We start from the raw sequence: 27,636 nt of genomic DNA, 5'->3' as shown, positions 1-27,636 counted from the left end.
ACGCTCGCGACGCTCGCGACAAACTGATGCTGACTTGCCATCTTGCCGCAGCCGAGATGGAGGGCGGCATGATCATCGACGAGGACGAGGACGAGGACGACGACGACGACACCATGTCGTTCCACAGCGGGCGGCAGCGCAGCGCGTCGGACAGCAGCAGCGCCCTGCCCAGTGTGGGGCCCTACTGCAGCCCGCAGCCGCAGGCCGTGCAGGCCGTGCCCAACCCCCGGGACGTGCACGGCTACCGCGGCGAGAGCCCCATCCCCAGACCCGTGAGTGCCACCTGTCCTTCGTCTGCTCGCCGCACTCGAAAAGACAAAACGAGTTCCTCATCGTCTTCCTTGTTGCACAGCGCACCGTGTCCCCGGTGGTACCCGTCAGGACGGGCGTTTCCGGCGTCACCCCCAACGGCCACGTGCTGGACGCGCGGCTAGAAGCGCGGCACGATTCGCGGCTAGATTCGCGGCTGGACTCGCGGCTGGACTCGCGGCTGGACACCCGACCAGACGCGAGGTTAGACTCGGGCGCCTACAAAATAGCCAGCCTGGTAAGTTAAACCAATTTGTGTAAAATTGATGTCAATAAAAACAGGGTTTCTGCCTTTCGCATTCTGGAAGTCGCTTTGACGCGGTGCCGTCTTGATGTCTGCAGGAGAGTCGCGGCCACGGCGCGCCGGCGTCCGCACCCTCCAGCGGCTACATCCCCGCCAAGCTGCTCAACAACTACAGCATCAAGGTGGCGTCCCCCGCCACCAGTTCGTCCTCCAGTCCCCCGGGACACCTCGGCCCGGGTCCCGCACCGAGCTCTGGGCTGGGCGTGGCAGTCGGCGTGGTGTCCAGAGTGCCCAGCTCCCCCGTGGGGACGCTCACCACCCTGCCGGGCTCCACGCCGTCGCGGGGGCGCGCGTCACCGCCACACCGGCACAGCCGGACCAGTCCGCCCGCCACCACCACCACGAGCACTTTGCTGCAGCCCATGACGCTCGCGTCGCATCACATCCAGTTGCCCGCGCAGGTGAGGGTCAAGGCCATGGCCGAGCGGCCGAAGGGCCGACAGGCAAGTCGAGAGGCAAGCGGGGAGGCCGACCACCACGAGGGGCAGGCCTCTCTGGGGCAGGCCGGCAGGCCGCGGACGGTGTCGCGACGGCCGCGGTTTGCGGTCAAGTGGCCCTGTTGACGCGCTGCTGACGCGCTCGCGCTCTTCTGTCCAGGTCGTCAACAACGGCCGCTGGCTGGGCGTCAGTCCCGCCATCCTGCAGATCGCCACGCCGCCCAACCAGAGACTGGCGGTGCTGGAGCCCGCCGCCCTAGCGCAGCACGCGCAGCACGCGCAGCACGCCACGAGTACGTCGCCGTCCTCGGCACCTCCCCGCCGTTCAATGCTTTCGGCCGGCGCTAACTTTGTAACTTTTGTTCGGCAGGCAACGGCGCGACCTCGCTGGTGACGCACCAAAGGGTGCGGGAGATGGGCGGTGCGGGGCCCGTGCCCGGTGCACCCTTGGGGGCACCCTTGGGGGCGCTGGGGTCCGCGGCCGCGGCCGCCATCAGCGTTCCGGCGGGCCACACCGGCAAGGTGATGGTCGGCGCCACCGGCATCGCCACCGTCGTCGGCACCAACGAGATGTTCCACAAGACGACGGCGGCCAGCTCCCCCGATGGCATCAGGCCGGCCACGGACCTCCCTCTCGCGCATGGCGTGCCGCACGGCGTGCCACACGGCGTGCTGTGCAACGGCAAGGGGCTGCAGCTTGGCAACGGTGAGTCCGCGCAATCGCCTTGCCTTCGCAGTGGACCCGACCGATCGGCACCTTCCAGGCGTGGGGGAGTCCTTGGCCACCTTGGCCTTGGCGCCCGCGGACTCGAGGGTAGGCAGCCCCCCAAAGCACTCGTGTGCGGCGGGCGGGTCTACCCTGGAGTCCGCGGGCGCCAAGGCCGACACGGGCTCCCCATCCCCATCACGCCCTTCCGGCCCTTCCCCTCCCGCGCGCCTTTCATCTCACTGACCGGCACCACTCCTCGTTCTCTTGCAGAAACCAACGGGCACCTTCTGACCGCGGCGGTCCACCCGGGCTCCGCCTCCATCCCCACGCACGTGACCCACGTCGTTACCACTCACCCCTCACTCTCGCCGCTGGTCACCCCGGTCACCGTCATGTCGCAGGGCAGTCCCGTCACACATATCCTTGCCACCAGCCCCATCGGCAAGGTGAGTTTCAACTCGTGAGGCAGCCTTGAGACGTTGTCCGATGACTCATTTCTAAACAAATGCCCTTTTGTTTCAGATGGCACCGCTGATCAAGACTGTGCCTATTGTCAACCCTCAGTACCTTAGTGCCGTTGTCAAACCTACAATGGTGGTGGTTAGTTCCGCATCGAATCTTCCACCGAACTCGGGAATCTGAGTTTCCGACAGTGTATTCTGTAGTACAAAATGGAGAAGAAATACTGACTTTAATTCCACCATATGAAGTTGTTTTGTGATGTTTTTCTGTGCTTGGCTGTCTGATAAACATCGAGAGTGGCGTCCTCTACAGCAAGACCTTGCTGTAGACGAGTCTTAGACATTCACACAAATTGTTGTGAAGTGATTAGCTTAAGCGTTCTGTGAGATTAATAGGTAGATTACCTTCAAGGCCCATCATCATACTGCAGCAGGCTCTGCATTTATGATAGGTTACTTGTTAGCAGGTCTCATTCTGGCTGTGAATAATGCTGTTCGGTTGCAAACATTTTTTGAGTCAAACTCTAAAACTTTCTGCATGAGTTGTCTTCCTTACTGTGCAAGACAGTTAAAACTGAAGTGTGCTAGATGTGTCCTATATTATTGAACGAACTAGGAATGTTCCTCTTTGGTGTTAGTTGAAGTGAAATCTTGTGTCTTTGACAGCTTGTAAGGTACCCTCACTGCCTTTGTAAAAAAAATAATAGAGGGCTGTAAAGATTATTAACTCGTGCAAAACAACCAACTGTGAAAGTGAAAAATCATTTAACTGAAATGACCAGTAAGTCCTATCTCAATAACCCATACATAACAATGTATATACTCTGTAAGGGAGTTCATACTACTGCAGTTTGTTTACTTGTCATTTCTCCATCTTCAAAAACTGGCATGCTCTTGAGACCTTAGACATAAATACTAGTGAGAGAAAAAAAATAATAGTCAATTATTCAAATTTTATTAAAATTAAAGTACAATCATTTGGGTGCTCTGTTTTTATACCAGAAAATTATTTAAAATGGAACTGACACTTATTTAAGTCAACACCAATGGTAAGGTTTTCTTAAAGTACTCAACTAGACATCAATTCTTCTTCCTCTTTACCGATTGTGTAACTGTATCTTTGCTCTCCTGAAACCAGTGCTCCTGAGTTGTAACTATCTTAATTTTAATGAAAAGCAATTGCTTCAATCTTTAGTATTATTAATATATTTTGTCTGATGTCAAGAATATTTCGAACTTAGGGGTAGAAGGTAGCAAAACGTCGCAGAGGCATATTTATTGTTGTTTGTTATGTGTTATAAGGTGTCTTGTGTATCCGCTGGTGGTAGTTTCTTTGTACAAGACTCTATAACATAATGATTTCTTTCCCTCTCAGCATTCACTCACACTCTTGGCCTCAATATTTGATCAACAACAAAAACCCTTGTGAGGAAAATATTTGGTCTTCTATTTTATAATTTGAGGAGCACCAATCAAAATAATTATAATTTTCTGACGAACTTTTTATGACAAGAAAATTTTATCCTGCTTTGTCTTCCAAATAGCTTGGATACACAAGTTTTATTTTGTGAGCAGCCTCTGCACTTTCGTTAAGGTCAGTTGATTTCTTTCAATCAATCTCATACTTTCATGAGGTGGAATGAATGCTGTCCATTTCATATGGTAAAATCTTAGATTTGTGCTTTCAGTGCATCATTACTTATATTCACTGGTAGTTACACTCTGATTTTGATGGAAGTATTTTGATGAAATATGATTATGAACTGAAGGCAACAGAATCAATTGACTTGCTTGACTGGATGTGTAAAACTTACTGAGATGAAATATGCCTGAATCAAATAAAGAGAGCAATTTACTTAATGTATTGAGCTTAGAATCTCACTAGAAACAATCTTTTTTTCTGTATGGAGAGGTAGTGGTTTTTGATGTTGTTAAGCTGCAGAAACTCAAATATTTCAGAACAATGGCTGTGATAGATAATTAAAAGACCCTGAAATAATTGGAATCTGTTAAATCTTAGTTTCACTTTTGACCCCAAATCACTGTGAGCAAAAGAAAAAAGGCACATTAGCTTTTTGTTGAGTTAGCAGCCAAACATTCAAACATTTCTTTATACTGCTGTGAAAAGGTGCCACAGCAGTTGTAATTCAGAGAGCTATCAACATATATTTATTCAAACATATTGTAGCTTATTGTTGCAACAACAAAAAATATTGTGTTTGTAAACTGAAAACTAAAGCTAATATTCTACTAGTCTTCTTTTTAAACTGTGCATCTTCTGTCGCTGCAGTGAAGTCAGAAAATGGCACTTGTCGATTGTGCACTTACCTATGTTTTTCTTCAGCTTCATATGCAGAGCTATGTAAAATCGGAATGAATGTGGTTGCACAAAGAAGCTGTGTATAATTGCCAGATGTATTTATATTTTCAGAAGGTTTGTGAAAAGTGTGCGGTTTAAGAGCATGATTAGGGAAAACAAATGATAGTATCCACAGGAGTGCTGGAGGTATGTAACAAGTTTTTGTCAAGGCCACAGGGGGGAGCACAAGTTTTAAGTTGGTTGTAAATAAGTCAAATAATTAATGTAAATACGGTGTTAATTATCTTTTTATTCTACCCTCTGTTACATATTAAATACTGTTGTAAAGTGTAATTTAATGATTGTAAATAGTGGAGAAATTACAAATAAAAACCTTCTCAGAATAATTTTTGTTGCTGTTCCTGCTACCTTGCTTTTCCTTTTTACGAGCAGTGGACGATGGGTTGCCTATCTTTTAGGTGTAGGCTCAAATCATCAGAAATTTTTTTGTTCTTTTTCGAGACTGTATAGGGCGGAGCCATTGGGGAGTGCTCAAGCCGCAAGTCCTTACTAACAGGATGTGTTTGCGTTGTGTTTTGATCTTATGGCCCGCCCAATAAAGCCTGTTTAAGTGTGGTAGAGGGTGAAGGCAAATAAAACTAAATTGACAGTACGGAGAACATTTATTAAAAATTTCTTGAAAACAATCATTTTATTTCATATTCCGTCTAGGCTTATATAGCTTTATACATACATACAAACTCAATACTGATGATATTTAAAAACACATTTATACAATTGGTTACTTAGTTTATCTAAAATATAATACCAGCTTTTTTTTTCCCATAATAGTTTTGAACAAATCTTGATCAAATAAATATAACTTATCTTACATATATATTACACAATAACTAGAATTTTTTTACTTACAACCATCACATTATAATCAAGAAACCTGGAAGCTACCACTTTGGCCTCAATACAAGTCACTGCTATCACATGAGAAAGTTGACACCCAAATGGTGTCATTCAGTACCAGTACATCTCCACATAAAGCTTTCAAGCCAACTTCAAGTTGGCATTAAGTAAATTTACACATCATTTTTAAGGACGTCCTTGAGAATGCTGCCACTACTACGCCCAACAGGCAGAGGAGCAAGTGTGGGTAACACAACTTCTGATAGCAACGGTGACCTTCTCACAGGACTTTCATTAGCTGTACTGCTCCCATGTGAGTCCTGAAATAATATAAATAAGCAAAAATAGCGATACTTTAAACGGATGTACTTTAAAATTGTGATGGCAATCAATGATTTTCATCCATACCTTCTTTGCATCAGCATTAGGTTTGGGATTGGCCTCTGGTAGTAACCGAAGTTGCATTTGAGGTCTAGACTCACTCTCCAGGAAGCGCACAAATGCTTCAGATAAGGACTGAAAGATATGGTTAGGAAATTAATTATTTGGGGCAAACCCTTTAAACAATAGTAAGGTTCACTGCAAGCTAGTGAGGCTTACCTGTTCATTATGAGCAGAGCCCTGCTCTAGACCAACTCGCTGTCTCTCGCCCAGATTAAAATCAAGCACAGATGCTACAACACGAAGCGCAGGACTGCGAGTATTTGCTGGAGCTGTTAGTAAACCAACAACCAAATTCTTCACAAGGGATCTGTAAATGTCAGATTTTTGTAATACCGCTTGAATCATGCAGACAAGTACTATTAATTTCTTTTTTAACGACACTCACTTGTCAACTTTCCCCTCCACACTCTGACTCGCCGTCTTAACTCTTTCCTCTGCTCCCTTTATCTCCTTCTGTAGTTGAGAGACTGCACAAAGAAATGGATTGGAATGTATTAGTTGAATATAAGTTAAATAGTAGCCAATATGATACATATTGATCAAAATAACATCATTAACCGTCATTCAACCAGAAAAGCATGCCCAATAAGCATTGTCGCTAATCATAAAGAAAGACCGGTCCTTTTTCATGAGCTAACTCAGGTTGGAATGACAGAAAGGGTTGCGTTTGTGAGCATATGTGCTGGTCGACAGTAGAGAAAGTGGGTTTATGAACAGATATCTTAGCACGCACACAGACCTTAAAGTAATGTACTAACAGACTTACAAAAAATATTTATAAATACAAAGGTACAATAGAAGTGTGCATAATAATGTTTATTATTGAACAAAGAAAAACAACTTTAACAGAGCAATGATCTACTATTTGATGATCCTTGGAAGGCGAAGCAGAAGAATTTGGTGGGCGCAGCGAAAGTATAACACAGGGACTGGCCCTAAGACTGCATGCACACCAGTACCTGATGTAATACTCACACCACGCACCACCCATGTAGTCCAAACCGAAGCACATGCCATGTCCAACGTGAGGTGACTACCTGCATTTTGCTACACAGTACACTGAATAAAAACATGTCTACTTTGGTGACAAGCAGTGCAATTATATAATTCATAATACTAGGTAAGATCAAATATCAGTCAGATAACACTTTCTTACACACAGTAACAAGCCTTGTAATTCTTAACTGTACTATAATTATCTGAGCAAGTGATGCAACACATACCATGATATCAAAATTAGAGCTAGCTATCTCCCTCAATTACTTGATGCAGGAACAAGTGACAATATACTAAATAAGCAGTAGGAATGTAAAGAACTAAATTACATAATTTAAGACAGTCAAATTCACATTAGATTTAGAGTTCAGATTCAGAAAGCTTGCCTTCTCACTTTGGGGCATTATCCCTTTTTGGTTGAGTACTTTTCTGAACTCCAGTGAAAGTTTTGCAAACAAATGCTCAATGCTCCAGGTTAATGTCATTACAGGACAGATCCAGCCACAAGATCCACCAAGAACGTTCATACTTTCAACAAAGTTTCTGGTTTCTCAAAATAGGCTACCATACAATGAATAATGAATTAAATGTCAAATCAAAGAAGCAGTGTGAAGCAAGAAAGCTGAAGCATTGAAAGAAAATGAATTTGACAAAGACAAAATTCATAGCTTAAATGATAAATGTGATCCACCAAAGAGAGATTGTCTAAGTAGTGGATATGGCATAAAAAGCATTACCGAACCACAAAGAAGACTTCTATTTTCTAATTGTTAGGAGTTCAAATAGAATGAAACCTCACATCACACAGCAGCATACTACACATACATACATAAATACATGAGATAACAAAATTTCCTCAGCTCAGAAAATCAAAAAAACAAAGGGAAGCTTTCTTACGTTGCTTTAGAAATTAGAAATGAAGCAAACAATTCTCTACTATTTCACAAGACAGCCATGCGGATGTTCTGCGAGCAGGAGCAGGAAGGAGAGGTGAGGACAAGGCAACCTCACGCGGAACCCTGAGGTGAAATAACAACTCACAGTTACCACATGAGATTACGCAGGCCTCACCAAAAGCTGAAGGCAGTTCAACTGTTGGATGCGTTGGACATTAGTACCAGGATACTGTATCAACTACACAGTTAGCATTTGCAGCAAGAAACAGAAGCTGTAGAGCTGAAAAATACAACTTACTTCAAAGAAGAAAAAAAATTAATTAAAGATGTTTAGTACTTTTGATTTTTATCCTAATAATTTTTCTTAGTTCTACAATCATTGTGCCAAGCAACGCTATCAAGTTGTTACAGTCAATACATGTTTTCTAAACAGGACAAATTCAAAAATTACTATATTGTATGTTTACTCCTAATTCTACAAAAGATGATAGCAAAGGTTTGCAACAGAAAGATGAGTTGAGTTCATGCGAGGATTTAGCCAACTCCCTGTCTGATACCAACAGGCAACCTGGGCGAGTTTAACATGCAAACCCAGAATTACCAGCTGATATTTGACCTGAAGCCAGCAAAGTGAAGAATCCAACTTGTACTTCTGCTCCGCTGCAATGGTGAGTTAGCTTGGCACTACGACCCAAATTAACAACCTAAAAATACCGTACTAACCAAGCCTTCAAAAGAAAGTCCAAGCTCTTCTTTGATAAGCAAAATTAGAATCATCATCCACAATCCATAAATACAGGTAGTGGTAATAAGAATAAATACTCTAGGTTTAAAAGTTTACCAAGTATAACATCATGCAGTAAGTTAAGAATTTCTGTATGACTGAAGCAGGAATATCATAAAAGGTGAAGTTATTTATAAACCCAAGCGCAATGGATTTAGCGAATGGATTATTTCAAATTTTCGTGCAAGATTTTAAATATACTGTTGTACTTACTCTGTTCTTTTAGTGAGTTAATCGTCTCTGATTTCTTATCCAATTGTGCACCTAGTCTTGCAGCTGCACTTAACCCTTCCTTTGCCTCAGTCAGCTGACTCTATAATTTCAAAAATTAAACCAAAAATAATTTTTTTGTGCGAGTGAAAAACAAAATTTTATAGGTCTTATTGATAGAATAGATTTTGTACCTTAAGAAGTTTGATTTCTTCAAAGAGTTCATTGTGCTTCCTGTGAGCTGCTTGCAGTTCCAGTCTTAGTTTTTCAGTCATAGATGCCAAGTCTCGCTCCTTATCTACATTAACAAAATCTCTTTAGATATCTCAAGTTGTAAAATAATATGTGTGAAGTTAAAATAAAACTTACCTCTTTGGAATTGCTCGAGGACCGCCTGCAAATTACGCAAAGCAGCTGCATTTTTCTGTTCACGGTCTTCAACTGCACCAAGTTTTGACTGGAGTTCATCCCTCTGTTGACCAATGAGCCGAGATTGACCCTGAAGGGTCTCCACATGCTGGTTTGCAAGAATACTGTAAACATAACATTTTTTATTTTTTTATTTTTTTTTAGTATTGAATTGTGCAAGTCTAATCCTATACAAGATAAAATAATTAACCTGGCAGATGTATGAGCTGTGGAAACATTTCTGAGTCTATCTTCTGCTATATTCAATTTTCCTTGAAGATCCTGAACCTGTTCTTCGAGGCGCAATGCCTCAGCAGTGTAGGTTTCTTCCACTTCCATCAAATGAGCACGTAAACGCTCCAGCTCTCGTGTAAGGATGCCTTCTTTCTCATGCTGCTCTTGCATCTATATGAAAGATACAAAATACTGGATAGTACAAAGCACTTGAAATAGCCTCAAATAAAAATAACAAAACTCAGATTGGCCGGCTTTACCTCATTCTGAAGAAATGCATTTTGGGTCTGACCCTGTTGAAGACTAGCAGCAAGTTCAGCGCACTTTGCTTCCAGAGCTAAAACGTCTGGACTTTTACTTGATAAATCACCAACCAATGTTGTCTGTTTTTTTGTTGTTTTTTTTTTGTTGTTTTTTTATGAAAGAAATTTACAATTTAAAAAAAATTATAAACACTTAAACACAGAATACACTGAAATGACGTTGAAAATACATACCTTTACTTCAACGTTTTTGTTTTCATCATTCTCTAGCCGAGTTTGTTGATGAGCATCACTTTGCTCCCTTTGATCCAAGAGTGAACTCAGCCGAACAATTTCAGCATGATATCTTAGGCACTCATTGTGTTTTATCTGAGACAAAAACAAATGAGTTGCATCAATGGTGAAGAATTGATTATAGACCAGAGTGAAAATTCAGTTTAAAACCTTACTTGGACAGTTGAAATAAGCTGATCCCTCTCTACTTGCAGTTGGTTTAACTGTTGAACTAATTGCCCTGTCTGATCAGATGAAGGTAGAGCTGAACGATTTCCTGCTTGACTTGATACAGCTTCTAAAAGTTTTTGATTCTCTGAACGTAAGACACCATTATCACGTGTTTTCTCGTTTAGAACAGACAGAATCTGTTCTTTTTCTGCCAGCATCGAGTGCAATTTCCTTTCTAGTGACTCAACTATGTGAGAGTTATCATTTGCAGTTTGAGAAGGTGCATTACGCATCTTCTGAAGTTCCTCTTGCAGACGTGTAACTTCTTGTTCAGATGCGTTTTTGGCAGCACTTATTGCCTCCAGTTGCTGATTGATTAAAGTTTCATTCACCGATTTTTCTTGCAAAGATTCCTTAGCCCTTTCATTTTCTTCACTTATTTCTTTAAAACTTTGTTGTAATTGTTCAAGCTCATTTTGAAGGGTCAATTTTAAATTGGACAGTTCTCCAAATTCTTTTTTAACAGTTTCATAATTACAAGTCATTCTATTCACTTGTTCTTCAAGTGCTTGCTTTTCATGAAGGAAGTTCTGAGTATTGTCATATTCAGAACTTGCTTTACAAGCCAAATCAGCTGACAAGCTGTCACACTTCAGTTGCAAGGTCATGATGTGTTCACATAAGCCAGCATTTTCAGATCCTAATTCTGATACAGAATGCTCCAGATTGCTCTTCTGTGTTTCAAGACTTTCTATTTTACTGGTCAGTTCTGCAACCTTATCATCAGCTGTAGAATCCGCCTTGCTTTTTGCCAGCTCTTGTCTTAGATCAACAATTTCTGATTTCAGTTCTTCTATAGTGTGATTAGCTTTGCTTAAGCTTTTGTTTGATTCTTCTAATGCACTGACACTATTCTGAAGTTGGGCCACTTCTGCCTCTAGCGTACTTTTCTTTTTCAAAGCCTGCTCTAACTGAGAACTGAGAGAGTCAGATGCAGTTACACGGGCTTTAAGTTCAGCTACTTCCGCGACAAGCAGCTCTTTGGCCCGATTGGCATTATGCCCCTCTAGAGTAGCTGTGTCTGCAATCGTTTTCCATTCTGAAACTTCTGCCTGCAGACTGTCCTGGCCAAATCGAGCCATTTCTGCTTCCTCTCGCAGCTGTGAATTTTCATTTTGGAGCTCACTCTGTGTACTCCGAAGATTTTCACACTCCTTGCGCCATCTTTCGACCTCTTTTTCTAGATTGTCCTGTTTGAAAGGGAAAGTAAAAATAAGTACCAGAACAGAAAGAAAAATTGGAAGTATTACAAAGTTTCCAATACTTACTTGGTTTCGAAGCATACTTTCAGATGAGCGTAGCCTAGATGATAATTCTTGTAGTTCTCCTCTCAAACGTTTGGTTTCATGCTCGAGGGTGGAGCGCGCTTCCCTTAAAGTTTCTATTTCACTTTCCAGTTTTTCAATAGTTTTATTAAAGTCTCTCTCTTCATTTCGTTGCTGCGCCCCCTGCTGTTCAAGGCCAGAGGCAGAGTCTAAGAGGTCATCCTCTCCAGCTTCTGAAGTTTCTGGAATGGAAGGCAACATGCCTTTTTCAGGAGCTACGTTTAAACCATCAAGTAACGACTCCATATTTTCTCGTAGCATGACACACTCCTCTTCAAGTTTGGCAATCTACAGTAGAAAAAGGGAAAAGTTCTGTTAAGATAATAAGAAAACTTCTAAATTAAATTTTATTAAATAAATTGAGTTTGCTTACCTGCTTGTCTCTACCACTCAATTGGGCAGATAGGTCCCTAAGTTGTCGTGTGTACTCCACTAAGTTTCTTTCCAGAGTGTCTTTTTTCCACCTCAAGTCTACTGTCATCTTAACGAGAGCAGCAACCATATCAAGGTGATCCTCTAATTCTTTTCCAGAGGCCTCGTCTTTCTCTGCAATGTCCTTACAATATTCCACAGGTATTTCCAAGCTAACAATTTTTCTCAGCTTGTCTATCACATACCTTTCTATTGAGGACAATTCAGTGGTGCTATGTTCAGATGTATTATGCTCATCAGCTCGCAAACCCTCAGAGAGTTCAGACTTGGCTGAGTCCAAGTCACATTGGACAGCCCCTAACTTCATTTTTAAAGTCTCATTCTCAGATACCAATGTACTGTACTTCACTTCCAAAGAATCATAATCAAGTTGAATGGAGTCCATTTTTGCCAAAAGATTGTGGTTTTCTGATTCAATGCTCAGACATTTTGAAAGCAATTCATTATTTTCACTCTCAAGTGCTGAAAGCTTTTCTGTGTCCACAGAAGATAGATCTTTCTCCAATTCTTCACTTCTTTGTTGGAATAACTCATGTTCTGACTTTACAGTCTTTAATTCAAGTTCCAAAGAACTTAGCTTTTCTGCTAAGACTTCCTTTTCTTTCTGTGTACATAGGGCGTTTTCTGCTTCCTTCTCCAGCTCTTGAACATGAGACAACAGTTTGTCATGTTCGGATTTAAGAGTGTCATATTTGACTTGCGCACTCTGTTTAATTTGTACAAATTGTTCTGTAGAAAACAAAGAAGACCTCACTTAGACAAATTTGACAAATATTGCAAACACTTGTAAGAATAAGAAAAAGAATCATAATTATATTCTTTTAAATCTTACGGAGTATCTCTTGATTCTGAGCATCAAGCTCATCCACATTACTTGCTAATTGAGCCCTTTCCTTTTCCGACTCAGATAAATTTGCCTCCAAACTCTTGATTCTCTGGGACAAATCAAGCTACAACGAAAAGCTAGATTTAGACATGACTTAAAAGTTAATGGGATCAAATAAATCACACTGCCCGTCACAATAAAAAACATTTTACCTCATGCTTTTGTAAAATTTCATTCTCTTTCTGCAGTGTTGACACTGTCTTTTTCAGTTCCACCTCACTTTCATTGGCAAAATCAGGATCTGGACTCTGCCAATCCTAATACAAAAAGAGGCAATGCATTACTCCTTGAACCAAAATCGGCATGTAAAAATAAAGTGGTTAAAACAATAAATACTTGTAAAGCGTTGAGTTCCTTCTGCAATTTTGAAACAGAGTTTTCTAAATTTGATTTTTCTAAGGTCCAATCTTGCTTCATCTGAAATGTACAAAATACAACAATGGTATTTATTTAAATACTTGTTTAAATAAACCAGGAATAAAAACAACAAAATTTGAGGACTTTAACTACCTGATGATATTTTTCCAATTCCCTCTTATGCAGCTCAATTTGAGCCTCTAAGCTTTGAGAGAGTTCTTGAGTTGCTTCCCAAAGTTCTGTTTCGGAGGGCTGAAATTAAAATGGGGGTGACACACTGTTAGCCTTTCTTCACAGATACACATTATTCTCTTACTTATTACAGCATACTCACATCTAATTTAGTGAAACCATCATCTGAAAGAGCTGGACTGACACCAGTGCCATCTGCACCCTGCTGTCCGCTGTCATCTGGAAGAAAAGTAACAAATAATATATAGGGTAACTTACATTTAAAAAAGTAGAACTCAATTATTTTACTATGACACATGCTCTCATTTTGAGCAATTTAGGAAACACTACTCAGCAGCTACTGTAAACAGTTGAAGCTGAACTTGCACTGATGGGACACGGGTCCGTGCTACGTACAGGAAAGCTGCCATGCTCAGTTTGGAAATAAGAATTTTGTGTAGAAGAGGGAAACTTCTTTTTTTTTTTAAGAAAAAACAAATAATATTCAAGCATTGACATAATCACACAGCACACAAAAACTGAACAATGCCACAAGGCTAACTATAGTCCATGAACCAAAGCCTTCTACACAAGAGATGCGTGCGACTCACCCCAATGAATGAAATCCCTCTTGATAAATGAAAAAGCTATAAAAAATGTAGAATGGGGGGGAAATTGAGTATAAAACGATTGGAGGACTAAATGTGTATATCTGCACCCACAGTCTAAACACTGTAAACTCTGCTAAATTTCCTAAAAGTAGCAGCATTAAAATTTCGCGTATCTGCAAACGATTCTTATGGGCCACGCCGATTGTCTTTGGAAAGCGTCAAATTTTTACCTGGGAGTTGTGGCGAGTCGCTGTGCCCGGAGCCCGGGCCGGAGCCGGAAGCGGATCCCGAGGCCGAGCCGGGCCCGGAGTCGCCCGCGCCGCGCAGCCGCAACTCGCGCCTCAGGGTGGCCAGCTCCAGCGCCTCCTTGTCCCTCGTCTCCGACACCTCCTCCAGCTGCTGCAGCAGCCGCTGGACGGTGGACTCCAGCTGGCTGCAGTGCTGTCGCATCTGCAATTCGAAAGGAAAGAAAGAAGCATGAGCCACACAACCCACTTTTACATAACATAGTTTTGTTTTTTTTTAAATTATAAACGCGCACCTGTTCATCTGGTGAGGGGGCCTCCGGCGAGCTGCGGCCGAACAGGGGTAACCCGCTGAGGGCTGCGGGCAGACAAGAGCAAGGTCAACACGGCAACAACAAACAACAAACAAGGGCAACACCCAGGGCATTAGCGCGCACATACGCGCGCTCCGTGGTGCGGTTGTCAATCGCGCACAGCACGATCGCGGCGCATTCAAAGTGTTAGTGCCTCTAGCAGGGACCACAGACACAGGCATTTTATTTTCGCACACAAAAGTTAAAAGGGAAGCAGCAACAAGGGCTGCAACTCGGCAACCACGCACACGTTCCAGGGGGTGGTTGTCGTGCTAGTGCTCTCTGGCGGTCAGCTCAAAAATGCAATGCTTCGCAGAGGTTAGGTCGGGTTAGTCGTCGGCAAGGCAAACCGAGTGCTTTCAGGAGGACAGGGCGCCCCCCAGAAGGCCCGTCGCCAGTCGGCGTGGCGGCAAGCAGGTTGGCGTCAAGGCCGTTGCATCGGGCTGCATCAGGCTGCGCTAGGCGGCGGCTAGGCGTCTCTAGACTCAAGGCTCCACCAGGACTCACTATTCGCGGCGCCCCCCGCAGCCCCCGCAGCCCCCACCCCGTTAGCTCGGCAGGGGTGGGACGCGGGGGGCGAGTCTGGGCCGAGGCCCCGCGGGGGGCTGCCAGGGGGGCTGCCAGGGGGGCTGCCAGGGGGGCTGGCCAACCCGGCCACCCACAGCAGCGCCCTCACTGCAAGCGGATACGGCCGCAACGACACCGGCCCGCCTCCAGCTCCGCCTGCATTTTTGGGGTTACTTTGTAACGACAGTCGTTCTGTCTCTCTCGCACTCATGGGCGCCCCGTATAGGTGCGAGAGAGACGCGACCGCATGCTGGCAGCCACTGGCAGCCCGGGCGCCGAGAGGAGGCATGACTCACCCTTGCCGAAGTAGCCCTCCTCATGGTGGCGGGCCGCGGCGTCCCCGTCGAGCTGCAACACACAAACAGAGGGCCGTTGTCAGGCAGGAAAGAGAAGAGGTTCGACACGACAACGCGATGCGCGGCGCGGCGCGAGGAGGCCGAGCGCCTTGCGGGTAGGCAGCCGAGCCACTGCCGAGTCCAGCGCAGTGCCTACGCTGCCATTACCATTGAGGGCTAGACCACACAGGGCGCTCGCTGGCCTTGCGTAGAGCCTTGCGGGCCTTGCCCCCTGCAGGCTCATCAGTCCCTTGGTCGCGCCGTCTCGCTCACACGCCTACGGAACGCCCCGTGAGTGCGAGGGAGACAGAGCGACGGCCCCCCTCGACGCCATGCAGCCATGCGGGCATACGACGCGCGCGGCGTTAGTTTCGTTTTGTTTGCTTTCGTCGGGCTGGTATAAACAGTATCAGAAGAGGGCGTGACATCAGGTGTACGCGGGAGAGTGTGCGCGTGTGTGTGCGTAGGTGTGCGTAAGTGAAATGGGGGAAAGGGCGGCGGCTGGTGCAGCGGGAGAGCGCTATGCGGGCTGGAGGGAGGGAGGGAGGGAGAGGCCAGGTGAGGAGGAGCAGAGCAGCCGTTGACGCGAAAAACCGCGAAACCGCTTCGGCTAGCCAGAAAGGCCAGGGAGGCCAGAAAGGGAGAGGCGAGTCAACACGATCAGCACCTTGTTTGCCCGGCACGTCGGCCAGGACATCCTCCCCGGCATCCTCCCTCCCGCCTGCGCCACCCAGGCCCTGACCCGGGACACTCGCCACACACGCCCACCAGGACGGCGACGACGAGAACAGGGCCAACAGGGCCACGGCGACGGCGAGACGGGTAGTTATTTCAAGAGGCTGGCGGGCCGGCCGGCCGGGCGTGTCGCAGGTAACGTTTGATAACACGCACACACGCTCACACGCACGCCCCTTGATAAGGAAGCAGGCTGGGCCTTCCAGTGGAGGTGCCTGGCGACGACCGCGTACGGGCAACGCCGGACACCGCGCAAACCACTGTACCGCGCACGGTAAACTGCACGCACTTCGGCCCACAGTTTCACCAATGCCTCGTTTTTGACGTTTTTCGGCGAAAGCGTTTTTTCCCCCTTTCGAAAACTGGGCTCGGCCGTCGCGACGGCGCGGCATACCTAACGCCATCGCCTTTCCAGAGCAAACAGGCAAACACGAGGCGAGGCGGGGCAGGCAGGCGGGCAAACATCCTCGTGCCGGCAGCCCCAGGGCAGCCCGCCATGCGCCGCGTCCGCTCCTCCGAACCGTGCCGGGAAATTTACACCGCATTTTACTTTTCCGAACGGCGGGCGCGACCCCTTCTCCGTCACAGCGGCACTGGAAAGCTCATTCGCTGCTCTGTCTCTCTCGCACTCGCTGCGCGGGAGAGACGGGGTGGGTGACTGGGTGACGCCCGGGGAAGACTCCGCGACGCGGTGCCGCCCGGCCTGGGAACCTGGGGCGACCTGGGGCGACCTGGGGCGACCTGGGGCGACCTGGGGCGACCTGGGGCGACCTGGGGCGACCTGGGGCGACCTGGGGCGTCCTGGGCCCTGCCTCGCCTCGCCTCGGTGTGCTCCCCATTGTTCCTCGACCAGTTGGGGCAAAAGGTGCGCCAATAGAACCCAATGCCACACTCCCTCTTTCCTCCGACCGCGCCCCCACACGCAGAGAAATGCTTAGCGCTGGCTGCTAATTCTTAACTGCCCTTGCTAATAATCTTAGCTGTATATGGACAGCTAATACCTTAGCACCAGTTGCTAATATTCTTAGCAGGCACATATTAGCTAGGTAGCTAAGGCCTTAGCAAGCAAAACTAAGTCAGAAAATTTTCGGTATTCAAACCTCAGACTTTTACTTGCCGACTTGTTACCTTTCCCCTTCGGCTACTGCCGTTCCTTCTGCGGAGAGAAGTTAGGGAGGACTCATATCCTACGCTGGGGTCGAATGATCAGTCAATAGGAGCCATAGACAACATAGGGACTAGACAAGAAATGGCAATAAAAAAACGGATTTTTATTGCCCCCCTGTGGCGTCCGAAACGCTCGAGATCCGGAGACGGCCAAAGGGGGTGAAGCGAGGGTGGCGGGGACTTTTACGACCGGTGAGGAGGCGGCTCTCCCCACCGCCAGCTGTGCGCCGCTCGGGGCTGGCTCGGAGTCCCGGAGAGCACGAGCGGATAGGCGAGCCGAAGGCGAGCCGAGCTCTTCGGAGCTTCCCGAAGTACACCACGTACACCGGTCATAAAAATCCCCGCCACCCTCGCTTCATCCCCTCTGGCTGTCTCCGGGACTGCTCGCCTCGGACGCCACAAAGGGGGGCAATAAACCGGACAGGCCAAAAGCACGGCAGCATAGGCTGGCTTCTCGTCTAGTCCCTATGTTGTCTATGATAGGAGCTTAGCGCCAGCAGCTAATTTATTAGCACCACCGCTAAACCCTCTGTGCTAAGATTTTTGTCAAGTCTTGCTAAGTTGTGTTAGCTTCCGCTGCTAAGTCTGCACAATGTAGCTAAGGATATTAGTTCTTGTGCTAAGTCTCTCTTGCTAAGGTACATTAGCAGGTCAGCTAAGTTATTTTTCTGCGTGCAGTTCCTTTTCTTCATATTTTTTAAGGATGCAGGGGTCATACGCGGCCTGACCCACTTTCGCAGTTTGGTCCACCCTGCCGGGAAGGTTTCCCGCCGAGACACTCCGCCGCGGCGGGGCGGGGCGGGGCGGGGGCTTTTGTCCATCCAGTCCAGACGCCCGTCGCGCCGTCACCGGGCGAGGCGAAAATAAACCGACACAAGGCGACACCGACGGCGTCACCGACGGCGTCTCGGTGCTCCAGGGTCGTCCGGGGGGCTGCCCTGCCCTGCCCTGCCCGCCGATTCCGAGGAGTCGCTCTGTCTCTCTCGCACCCACGGGCTGTGCCGAGAGTGCGAGAGAGACGACATGCTGTTGGGCCGCCGTCAAGGGAGGCCTTTGTGTCCGGACGTCCCCTTATCACCGCCTCCACGGCGCCCAGCCCAGGGCGCCCAGGGCACGGCCGGTACAGGATTAGCGCAGCAGCCGCGCCGGGACCCGCGCACACACTCCGCTGCACTCGTGGAAAAAGTGACCAACTTCAGCCTATTGAAGCCCCCCGCTTGGAAGTACGATGGGCAGCACTCATCGGGAACTTGGACGCTCTGGAGGGTTCGAACTAGCCACCGGAAGGCTACCCGGCCCGGCCCGGCCGGAGAGTGGGTGACACGGACCCTACGGGGCTGACCCGGGCTGACCCGCCTGACCCGCGTGCCTGCCACTGCCGAGCTTCGCCAGGCTGCCACCGACCGGCTGCATGTCTAATGAACTGGCTCATCAGTAATACAAAAGCGATTGTATCCTTTTACAGGGGGCTCAGCCCTCTGCAGAGGGCGGCGGGCGGCGAGGGGGAAGCGGAGCAACCAGTCCGCAGGCACACTGCAGGGACACTCACATTTCGACTCGGCTCGGGAAACGTCGGGAAACGTTCAACCAATCGCCAGCTCGAGTATAGCGCCACGCGTTCCCCCCGGGCTTTGCCTCGACTCGCCATCAGGTCGCCTGGACTGTGTTGCGAAGCTTCCAAAGTAGTCAAAATCTCCCCCAGACAAAAAAAAAACTGACAAAGAAAATAGTTTTGAAGAACGAATGGCACCTTCCCTCCCCTTCCGGTGATGACGCACCGCGGCAGTACAGCGCGTCGCCTTCCCGCGAGATATACGGCCGCGGCAGCACAGCCCGCCTCAGAGCCTAATCCGATGGCGGCTTACAGAAAGGAGCGCGCCTGATAACGGCAAGCCGCGGCCAGAGGTCCTCCAAAACAGTTTCCAATTTCCGAGAAAACGAAACGATCGAGTCGCCCGGGAAGCGCGCAGAGCGGCGCAGAGCGGAGCCCTAGGGTGTTCCGCACTTTTCGGCGCCGCCGCTCGTCTTTTGACGGTTTTGGCGCGTTTTCGAGCCGCGAGCCGCGAACCGCGAGTCGCCTAATCTCGAGCCGGGCCCGCTCCCAGATCTCGCCATTCGTCACGTAAATAGTTTCGACTGATAAGGAGGCGGCGGGGAATTCCGGCACCGCCCGGCACCGCCTGTTGTAAAGGCCGTGCCAGAGACCGTGCCAGAGGCGCGCCCAGAAACAAAAACAAAACGCTGTGCAGAGCGCAGAGCGAAACGAACCTGGCGTTGTGGCGCTGTCCTGCCGCGGCGTCACGACGCACGCACCACTGCGAAGAGGGAACCTCAAACTTGGACTGCACGCACGCGGCCGCCTTCCCGCGGGGTTTTTCCTCGGCGCGGGCGGGAGGCGAACCCAGGCCGCGCCCCCGCCCGACGAGCGCGACCGCGGCCACCGCGGCCACGGCGCGGGGCACTCCGCGAGGGCGACCCGACCGTCCGCCGCCACCGACATGGCACCACTGACTCGGTCGGGTCGGACTCGGCGTGAGGCTCAGTCAGCGAGGGGGAGCGCGGCGGGCGCGACCGAGGGCCGGGCGGGGCTAGGCGGGGCCCCCGCCAGGTCTACGCCAGGTGAGCAAGCGCCTATCGTCGCCTTATCAGTCCCCCACCTCGCGGGAGGGGAGGGGAGGGGGCGACCAGGCGATAAGGTAAGAACTAACATTGCCCGCATTTTCCCCGTGTGTGCTGTGCGCCGTGTGGGAGGGGGACTGGACAACGCGGCGCGGCGCGGCGCGGGGCCGCCATAAGGCACCATAAGGCCGGCATACGGCCTGGGTCTCGCCCCGTCTCGCCTGCCCTTCGCGTCCCCGTCACACTGTAACACACAAAGGCTCCAGGTGACGGCCTCCCCACGGCGAGCGCGGGCCGAGCAGGAAGGCTCCACCTGCCACGTCCACCGTAAAGCGCATCGCGGCCAATACGCGTCCTTATCGTGGGGAGGAAAACTGGGGCAAGTCGGGCACGGGGAATCGTGAACCACGGAGGAAACTGGGGAAATGCGATGGCGGAAGTACCACTCACTCACCAGACCAGAGTGAAATAAAAACTGGAAACAGTCATAAGGTTTTAGTTTGGCAGGCACTGGATGCGACGTACACACACCCTGGGTCAGCCCCGGTCCCTGCCGTCCGCGCGTCCGCGTGGTCCGCATGGGCCAGGCCTTGTTTTCCCCGAAACCGGACGTGCTTATGCCAGCGTCGCCAAGAGGTGGTGGTCACCGCTCCTGGTCACCGCGCCGCACTCCAAATCCATCGGCGCACAGTGGGCCAGAAGACCGGTGGAGGCGGCCAAAACTCTAGACGCGTTTTGAGCTCCAGAGTCGCTAAATGGGGCTCGAACCGGACGTGTGACCCCACCAATGGATTCCTCGTCCGGAGAGCAATCCATTGGTGGGGTCACACGTTCGGTTCGAGTCCCATTTAGCGGCTCTGGAGCTCAAAACGCGTTCAGAGTTTTGGCCGCCGCCGCCGGTCCTCTGGCCCACTGTGCGGCGGTGCCCATGGTGTCGCAAAAGACGTCGAAATCTGCACAGCACTCCTGAAGTACTCGCGGTCACCGCCAGTCGAGGGTGTAGAGGCCTTTCGATTGAGAGAAACGTCGCCGAGCGAGGCGAGTCGGCTTCCGGCCAACACACACCTGGAGCGGCACAAGCGACACGCGCTTTTGCGAGGGGGAAGTGGTGGTTGAAGCGATTGGCCCGGTGTCGCATTCCTGGTAAACCAGTACGGTGTATGGACCCTTTGCATGATGGTTTATATAAAAGTGAAAACGACAAAAGTAGCATGGCGTCGAGTATTTTTTCTGAAACGGCCGACCGACACAATGAAACAAAAACATACGCACATACCTGATTTGAAAAAAAGAAAAAGTCGCTGTCCCGATGCGATGGGTTCGTTTCTCACGCTTATGCAAGGCCCGCCGCCCGCCGTGCGATGGGCGATCTAGAGGTCCCGAGGGCCCGAAGGACTCACAGGAGGAGGGACTACGGGAGGACGGCTAGGCCTGGAAGTGGCCCTACACTGTCGCCACACCGATATGCATCGGACGCCTTCCCCGCCTCACCGTCAGGCCGCCAGCCCCTCCCGGGGCCCGGGGCGCGGGGCCCGAACCGCGGGGCTCGGCTGGGCTCCGTTGGGGTCGCCTTGGCTCGGCTCGTCTCAGCTTGGAACATTTGCATGGCGGGCATCCTGACCCGTGCCGCACGTGTGTGTGTGTGTGTGTGCGTGTGTGCAGGTGTGAGTGTGGGACTGCATTGCCTTCCTGCGTATGACCCGGGCCTAGCTCATTTCCACTTTACAAGTGGTGGCTCCGGGGGCTCCGGGCACATCCACGTCGTAAACCATTCGTCCTCCGGCCCAGTAGTGTCCCTCGCCTGCCCTCGCCCTCGGGGAGACTCGCTGACGGAGTGACGACACAGCGGGAACGGCGGCTGGCAGGGCCGCGTCGACGTGTCGACGACGGCGTGGGTCTCACCTCCGCGTCGACGGGGACTCGGACCACTCGGACGCCGTGCTGGGCGGCTGGACGCGGACCGAGGACTCTGGGCCGGGCTAGCCTCGAGCCGGGACCCTGCTCGGCGGCGCACTGTTGGCTCAGCCCGCCAGGGCGGCCAGGACGGGGCGGGCCGGGCGCCGCGTATCTCTGGATGAGGGACTTATTGGGGCAAACACACGCGGCGGCCCTCCCAGCCATCCGCAGGCTCGTTCCGAACAGCGCTCCGTCTCCCTCACACTCGAAGGGTGAGAGACGGAGCGACGGAGCAGCCTGTTTATCGAAATTGGGCGGAAACGCGGGGCCCGGCCGAGGCAGCCAAGGCAGCCAAGGCTCTGACCCTCGGCGAGGGATCGGCCGCGGCCACCTCGCCGTCGGCCGGTGGGGCGCACCACCGCGCAGCGCGCCGCGACTTTGAACCAAATAAATCGGCTCATTTGCAATTAAAGCAGCAGCAAGTCCGGCAAGGCGCGCCAAGCGGCCACGGCGGCCACGGCGGCCACGGCGGCCACGGACCCAGGGGGCTCTGGCCGGCCAGCTAGCGAACAGCCGTGGCACCCAAAGCCGTGGTGCCACGACGCGCAAAACGGCCGCCCCCATCCCGGCAGCGTCGTTGGGGGACGTTAATAGGCCACTCGGCTAGAGAGATGTATCCCAAGACATTTCCTACCTCTTTTGCGTACGTCACAACTTTTGTTCGGGGCTCTCTGCAAAAAGCAGCTGTATCCCGCATTTAAGCAGTGCGAAACGCGACGCTCAAGTCGATGGCGTTGTTGACGGTGAGAAAATGGAAAGACGGACACGTCTCGGTGGGACTGAAGAGCCCCCGCGCGCGGCGCGCGACGCCCGGGCGGCAGGCCACCCAACCAACGCCTTCGCGAGCATTCCGCGAGCATTCCGCGAGCACGATGGGCTGCCACCTCCCAGGCGCACGGACGCACGAGCGATCCCGCGGCGGGACGCAGTGGCCGCCCGAAGTCAGCAAAAGTCGCTACTTTCAGAGACTCTATGCCCGGTGCCCCAGCTGTCTCCTGGGAAACGAAACCACTAGAAAGCCAAATTATTTGCTTTCGAGAACGCGCTCGCGGCCACGCGCTGGGCATCCCCCGACCCTCGGCGGAGATAGCAGCGGCGCACATGGCCGCGGCATATGGCGCTCCGGCCCGGCCTGTCATATAGGCCCACTCGCCCTGTTTGCGGAGCACTCCAACCCCCGTGTCGCACCGCCATCCCCGCCATCCCCACCGCCACGCTGGCCGTCAAGCTGGCCGTCGGCCGCGAGGGGTGCGCGATAATCCCTGGGCACACAGCGAGCCGATAACGCGGACCACCCCCAGGGCCGCACGTCGCACAGGTGGACTCCGAACGGCGCTTTCGTCACCCTGCGAGGGGGCAAAAACTCGCGCAATCATGTGTACACGGCCCCCGAAATCACACGCGAATCATTGAGAATCACGCGAAATCAAGCAATCCGAAATCAGCCAAAATCACTAAAATCGACCGAAATTAGGCAGAATCACACGAAACCAGGCCAAATCAGTCCGAAATAATTTCTTTCCGAACACAATCACACGCAATCACGCTCAACATCACGCTGGTGCGTCGCGAAATAAGGCAAAATCAGCCATGAAATCAATTAAAACCATGCGCAATCATTGCGTTTTCCGAATCATGTGTACACGAAAATCCCGAGTTTTTGCCCCCTCGTCACCCTGTCTCTCTCGCACTCATGGGGCGGGGCGAGGCGGGGCGGAGCACTGTGAAACGGAAAACGAACACGCGCCATCATCGCACTATTGGCAGCTGCAGGTCGCGAGTCGTTTACGGTGTGCCGTCACGTTATTGGCAGCGGCACCGCAGCTAAACGGAACGGACAGACAGACAGACGCACCTGCTCCAGCCACCAACTTCACCAGAAAATCTGGTCCGAGCACGCCGCGCTGGCCAACGAGTGCATTAGGGTGCGCGCGGTCCCCCAGGGGCTCTGTCTCTCTCGCACTCATGGCGCGTTCCCGAGGGGCGCGAGAGAGGCAGAACGACGAAAGCACTGCAGTGCGTTAGTCCAGTGCCGCGCAAAATCAAACCCCGGCGCCGCCTACGTACGGTGGCCGGGAGGCCGGGCCCGCGAACCGGTCCGGGTCCGCTCTGCGCCCTCGTCCACCACGCGGCGGCCACGCCACTGCGGCAAGCCAGCAAGCCAGCAAGCCAGCAGGGCTTTCGCCGATAAACAAAATCCCCAAGTCGAGGAGGCTGATGGGGACTGGCGTGGCCATGGCAGCCGCCAGGCCAGTTAATTATGAAACGTGCGGGCGGGAGCCTAGCTAGGCTCCACTCCACTAGTAGTAGTTGGATGGAGAGCAGTTTCTTCGACGAGACACGGAACGACGAGAAAAACGAGAAAACGACCCAGGAAGCGGTGCTTGCATTAGCAGTGTGCGCGTCGAGTCGACAAACCGACGTCGGATAGCCATCGTTGACCCGCACAGCATGCAACCCACAAACAGACAAAGCGGCTTGCACCCCTCTTTCCCTCTCCCACGCGTACCTGCGTGGAAATTATTGAGGACCTGGGAATTGTGCGTCCGAGCGCTCGTCCGCGAGTGACCCCTGCCTGCAGTTAACGCGCGCAAGTCAAGACAGAGCCAAGAGGCGGAGGCCGCCGGGGCATTCGTCGAGGGCCGCGTAAAGCATACACGGGCCTCCCGGCCTCCTGCTGGCGAGCGGCTCGACTAAGTAAACACCGAGAAAAGTGCGATTGCAATCTACAAGCACTTCCACGACAGGTTGCGGCTACACGCCGACCCGACCGCACGCACACAGTGTGCCACACACACAGGACCGCGCGCACACATGTCTCGGCGTCATCAAGTGCGGGGGACGCATCATCCGTCCGCTTTCTCCTCGGCGTTAATTACCCAAACCGGGTAAGACACAAAACGGCATTACCTCTCCGGGGTAACTCCCCCCGCCGTGGGGCGCGGCCGCCACGCCCCGGCGGCACGCCCTGACGCCCGCCCCGCCCCGCCACGCCCCGCCCCGCCACGCCCCGCCCCGCCACGCCCCGCCCCGCCACGCGCCGCCGCCGTGCCCTGGAGATCAACATCGACGGCAATTTGCGTAGGTAAGTGTAGCGGCGACTGGTTGCACAGTGTGGGTCCCTGGCAGTCCCTGGCAGTGGCTCTGGCTCTGGCTCGGGGCTTCGGAAGCAGGAAGCACGACGCGGACGGCGACTCGGACTTGCCGCCGCGCCCCGCCCCGCCGAGGCGTACCACCGCACCACCGCGACGGCAGCCTCCACCTGCACCTGTGGCGGTGTGGCGGCGCGGCGCCGGGCCCCGCCCGAGCGAGAGAGGCGCGGCGAGGCGAACCCTCGAGCAGCGTTGGCGGCCAGCACGGGCAGCCGCCCCATTCCGGGGGGTCGCTCTGTCTCTCTCGCACCCATGCGGGACGCCGCGCGAGTGCGAGAGAGACAGGGCGACGAAAACGGCCCTCGGATTCAGCCCGCGGCGAGGGGCGGCGCGGTCGACGGCCCGCCGCGCCGCGCCTGCATTCTGCATTGCGGCGGGGGATTTTCAAATGAGGCGGGTGGCGGCGAGGCGCTCCGACCGGACACCGGACATGGACCGGGCGCCTCGCCGGGCGCGATGACGCGGGGACGTCGCGCCGTCTCTCTCGCACTCGTAGGGCAGCAGGGTGTCGCGCACCAGAGCGAGAGAGAGACACGGCCCGGGCGGGCACGCGGAAGAAAGGTGCACGCAAATGGGAGTGAGCAGCGGCGGCGATAGAGCGATAAATCTGGCGCCGATGAGGAGACCCTCCCGGTTACCCTGGTTACCATGCCCGTCGCTCTGTCTCTCGCACCCTCGCGGTCTTCGCGGGGAAACGGCTCCGGAGTGAGTTTGCCGGTCGCCTGCGGTAGTGACGTGCGGGCGACGGGTTGACGGGTAGGCCGAGCCGCGACGCGGACCGCGACGCCACCCTCACTCCATCTCTCTCGCACTCACGTCGCGCGCCGCGAAGGTGCGAAACGCAGCGCAAAATCAGTCACTCCACTCCGCAGCTTCGGAGGACGCCAAACGACGCGCGTCGTGACAAGTTCACTCACCTCGTGGTCCGCAGGGGTGGCGGCGGCGGCGGCGGAGACGGCGGCCTGCTCGCCGGGTTCGGGGGCCGCGGCACCCGCTGGAACAACAACAGGGGAAAAGGTTAGGGCAAGAGAAAGACGACCCAGACGACGAGCCCCGGGACATTCCGCGCCATTACTGCGTCACTGCGTCGGCCCGGCCGGCCCGGTCGGCCGCTTCCTTACGAGGCCCTCGGTACGCTCGGCGGAGTCCTCGGTAGCCGACGACGGCATGCCGGCTCTCGCCGTAATCGGCGGTCAGGACTCCAAATGTGTCCCCGGCGGGGCGCGGCGGGGCGCGGCGGGGCCTCCACGTGGTCCTAGTAGGGAGGAGCCCCGGCACAAGGCGAAACGCGATGCCCAACGCAAGTAAACCCCCGCGACCCCAGCGACCGCAACGAGCCGCGGTTTGGTCAAGCAGACGACGTAACAACGGCGCTTCCCCGTCTCCCCGACGAGGAGACCTCCACGCACGTCAGATCGCATAACATGTCGGCGGCCTGCCGAGACCCTCCGAACCAGAACCATCCCCGCGCCGATTTTCCGCCGAAACGGAGCTTCCTCATTGGTCGGCTGTCACCGCCGTGCCGCCATCCGATGCGGGCCTCGCACCTGCGCACGCCGCCATCCCGCTGCCCTACACGACGACGACGACGACGACGCCACGGCACGGCGAGGCACGGCACACACGCCCGCGTGGGCAGGCTGGGCAGTCGCAACGGAACGGGCGGCCGGCAGCGCGGTGCCCAACATGAGAGGTGTCCCGCCGGCAGCCTGCAACGCCGCGCCGCGCCACCAGAGCAAGGAGAAAGTGCTCGGTCCTTGGCAGGGTCCTTGCGCCACCAGCGTGCTCTGCTATCACTGCCCCCGCGCGGGGCTGCGCGCCTCTCTGTGTGTGTAGTGCGTGTGTGTGCGTGCCGTTTGATCGCACCGGGCCGCCACCTCACCTACAGCGCCACTCCATTTCCGCGATGCCCGCGACGGGGGGGCTGTGGCTGGACTCCAGTGTGCGGCCACTCGCCGCCGTGTCGCACGTGTGTGTGCGTGTGTGTGTGAGGCGGGCGCCATCCATGGGCAAGCTACACCCTCGCCGTACACACACGCGCGTGCCAGCGCCAATGCTCGCGGCCTTATACAGCCCCCTGCACTGCACTGCCCTGCTCTCCTCTGCCCCGCACTGCACTCCTCGCAGCTGTCCGCGAAGTAGCGAAGAAAAGCCCCCGGGATCTCACTTTTCCGGCATCGACAAGCATTGGACTGTCGGCGCGCGGCGAGCTCGAGTTCGGACACAACCGCAGCACCGCTCGTGCGTTGACGCGGTGCTGCTGACCCTCGCCGTCGTCGAGCGTCGCCTTGCACTTCCTCGTCGTCCGCCACGTCATCTCCTCCTCCTCCTCCTCTTTAATTGGTCGTCATGGAAACGGGGCCGTCCGTCCGTCCGCGACGCGTTTTTTTGCGGCGCCATGTTATTTGCCGCGCATTCACACACCTGCACCGCCTGCCCGCGGCTCCGCGTTGGTCCGCCTTGCTCGCGCCTAATCAACTCGTTACATGGCGGCGTGGCGTCGCGGCGTCGCTACCCCTCGCCCCGCGGCCATCCCGACCGGCGTGATG

At 52.7% G+C, this 27,636-nt stretch overlaps 2 protein-coding genes across 8 annotated transcripts in view; one reads left to right on the top strand and one right to left on the bottom strand.

Annotated features, from left to right (window-relative positions):
• The window catches only part of LOC117643051 (flocculation protein FLO11-like), a 37,940-nt gene extending 33,014 nt beyond the window's left edge, over positions 1–4,926 (top strand). For all 7 annotated transcript variants that reach the window (XM_034381693.1, XM_034381692.1, XM_034381691.1 and 4 more), the window contains 7 exons: positions 52–272; positions 353–547; positions 652–1,014; positions 1,211–1,343; positions 1,421–1,756; positions 2,030–2,205; positions 2,282–4,926. In XM_034381693.1, coding sequence (XP_034237584.1) covers positions 52–272; positions 353–547; positions 652–1,014; positions 1,211–1,343; positions 1,421–1,756; positions 2,030–2,205; positions 2,282–2,401 — 1,544 coding nt within the window. In that variant the 3' untranslated portion in view covers positions 2,402–4,926. The remainder of the gene's footprint in view (positions 1–51; positions 273–352; positions 548–651; positions 1,015–1,210; positions 1,344–1,420; positions 1,757–2,029; positions 2,206–2,281) is intronic.
• Positions 4,927–5,212: 286 nt separating this feature from the next.
• LOC117643050 (thyroid receptor-interacting protein 11-like) lies at positions 5,213–26,023 on the bottom strand. The gene is made up of 22 exons (XM_034381688.1): positions 26,005–26,023; positions 15,420–15,471; positions 14,500–14,561; positions 14,189–14,408; positions 13,511–13,587; positions 13,330–13,428; positions 13,156–13,236; positions 12,972–13,076; positions 12,766–12,883; positions 11,875–12,662; positions 11,445–11,789; positions 10,122–11,366; positions 9,907–10,041; positions 9,670–9,792; positions 9,387–9,580; positions 9,137–9,300; positions 8,962–9,065; positions 8,771–8,870; positions 6,267–6,348; positions 6,038–6,188; positions 5,846–5,953; positions 5,213–5,757 (listed from the first exon to the last, which is right to left on the bottom strand). The coding sequence occupies exons 4-22, from the start codon at positions 14,406–14,408 to the stop codon at positions 5,611–5,613; spliced, it is 4,386 nt and encodes a 1,461-aa protein (XP_034237579.1). The 5' UTR covers positions 14,500–14,561; positions 15,420–15,471; positions 26,005–26,023; the 3' UTR covers positions 5,213–5,610.
• Positions 26,024–27,636: the final 1,613 nt, after the last annotated feature.

This window comes from Thrips palmi, unplaced genomic scaffold (assembly GCF_012932325.1).
Source record: "Thrips palmi isolate BJ-2018 unplaced genomic scaffold, TpBJ-2018v1 HiC_scaffold_16, whole genome shotgun sequence".
Classification (NCBI taxonomy): Eukaryota; Metazoa; Arthropoda; class Insecta; order Thysanoptera; family Thripidae; genus Thrips; species Thrips palmi.
Note: the sequence above shows the minus strand (reverse complement) of the source record. Positions and strands in the feature narration are given on the sequence as shown.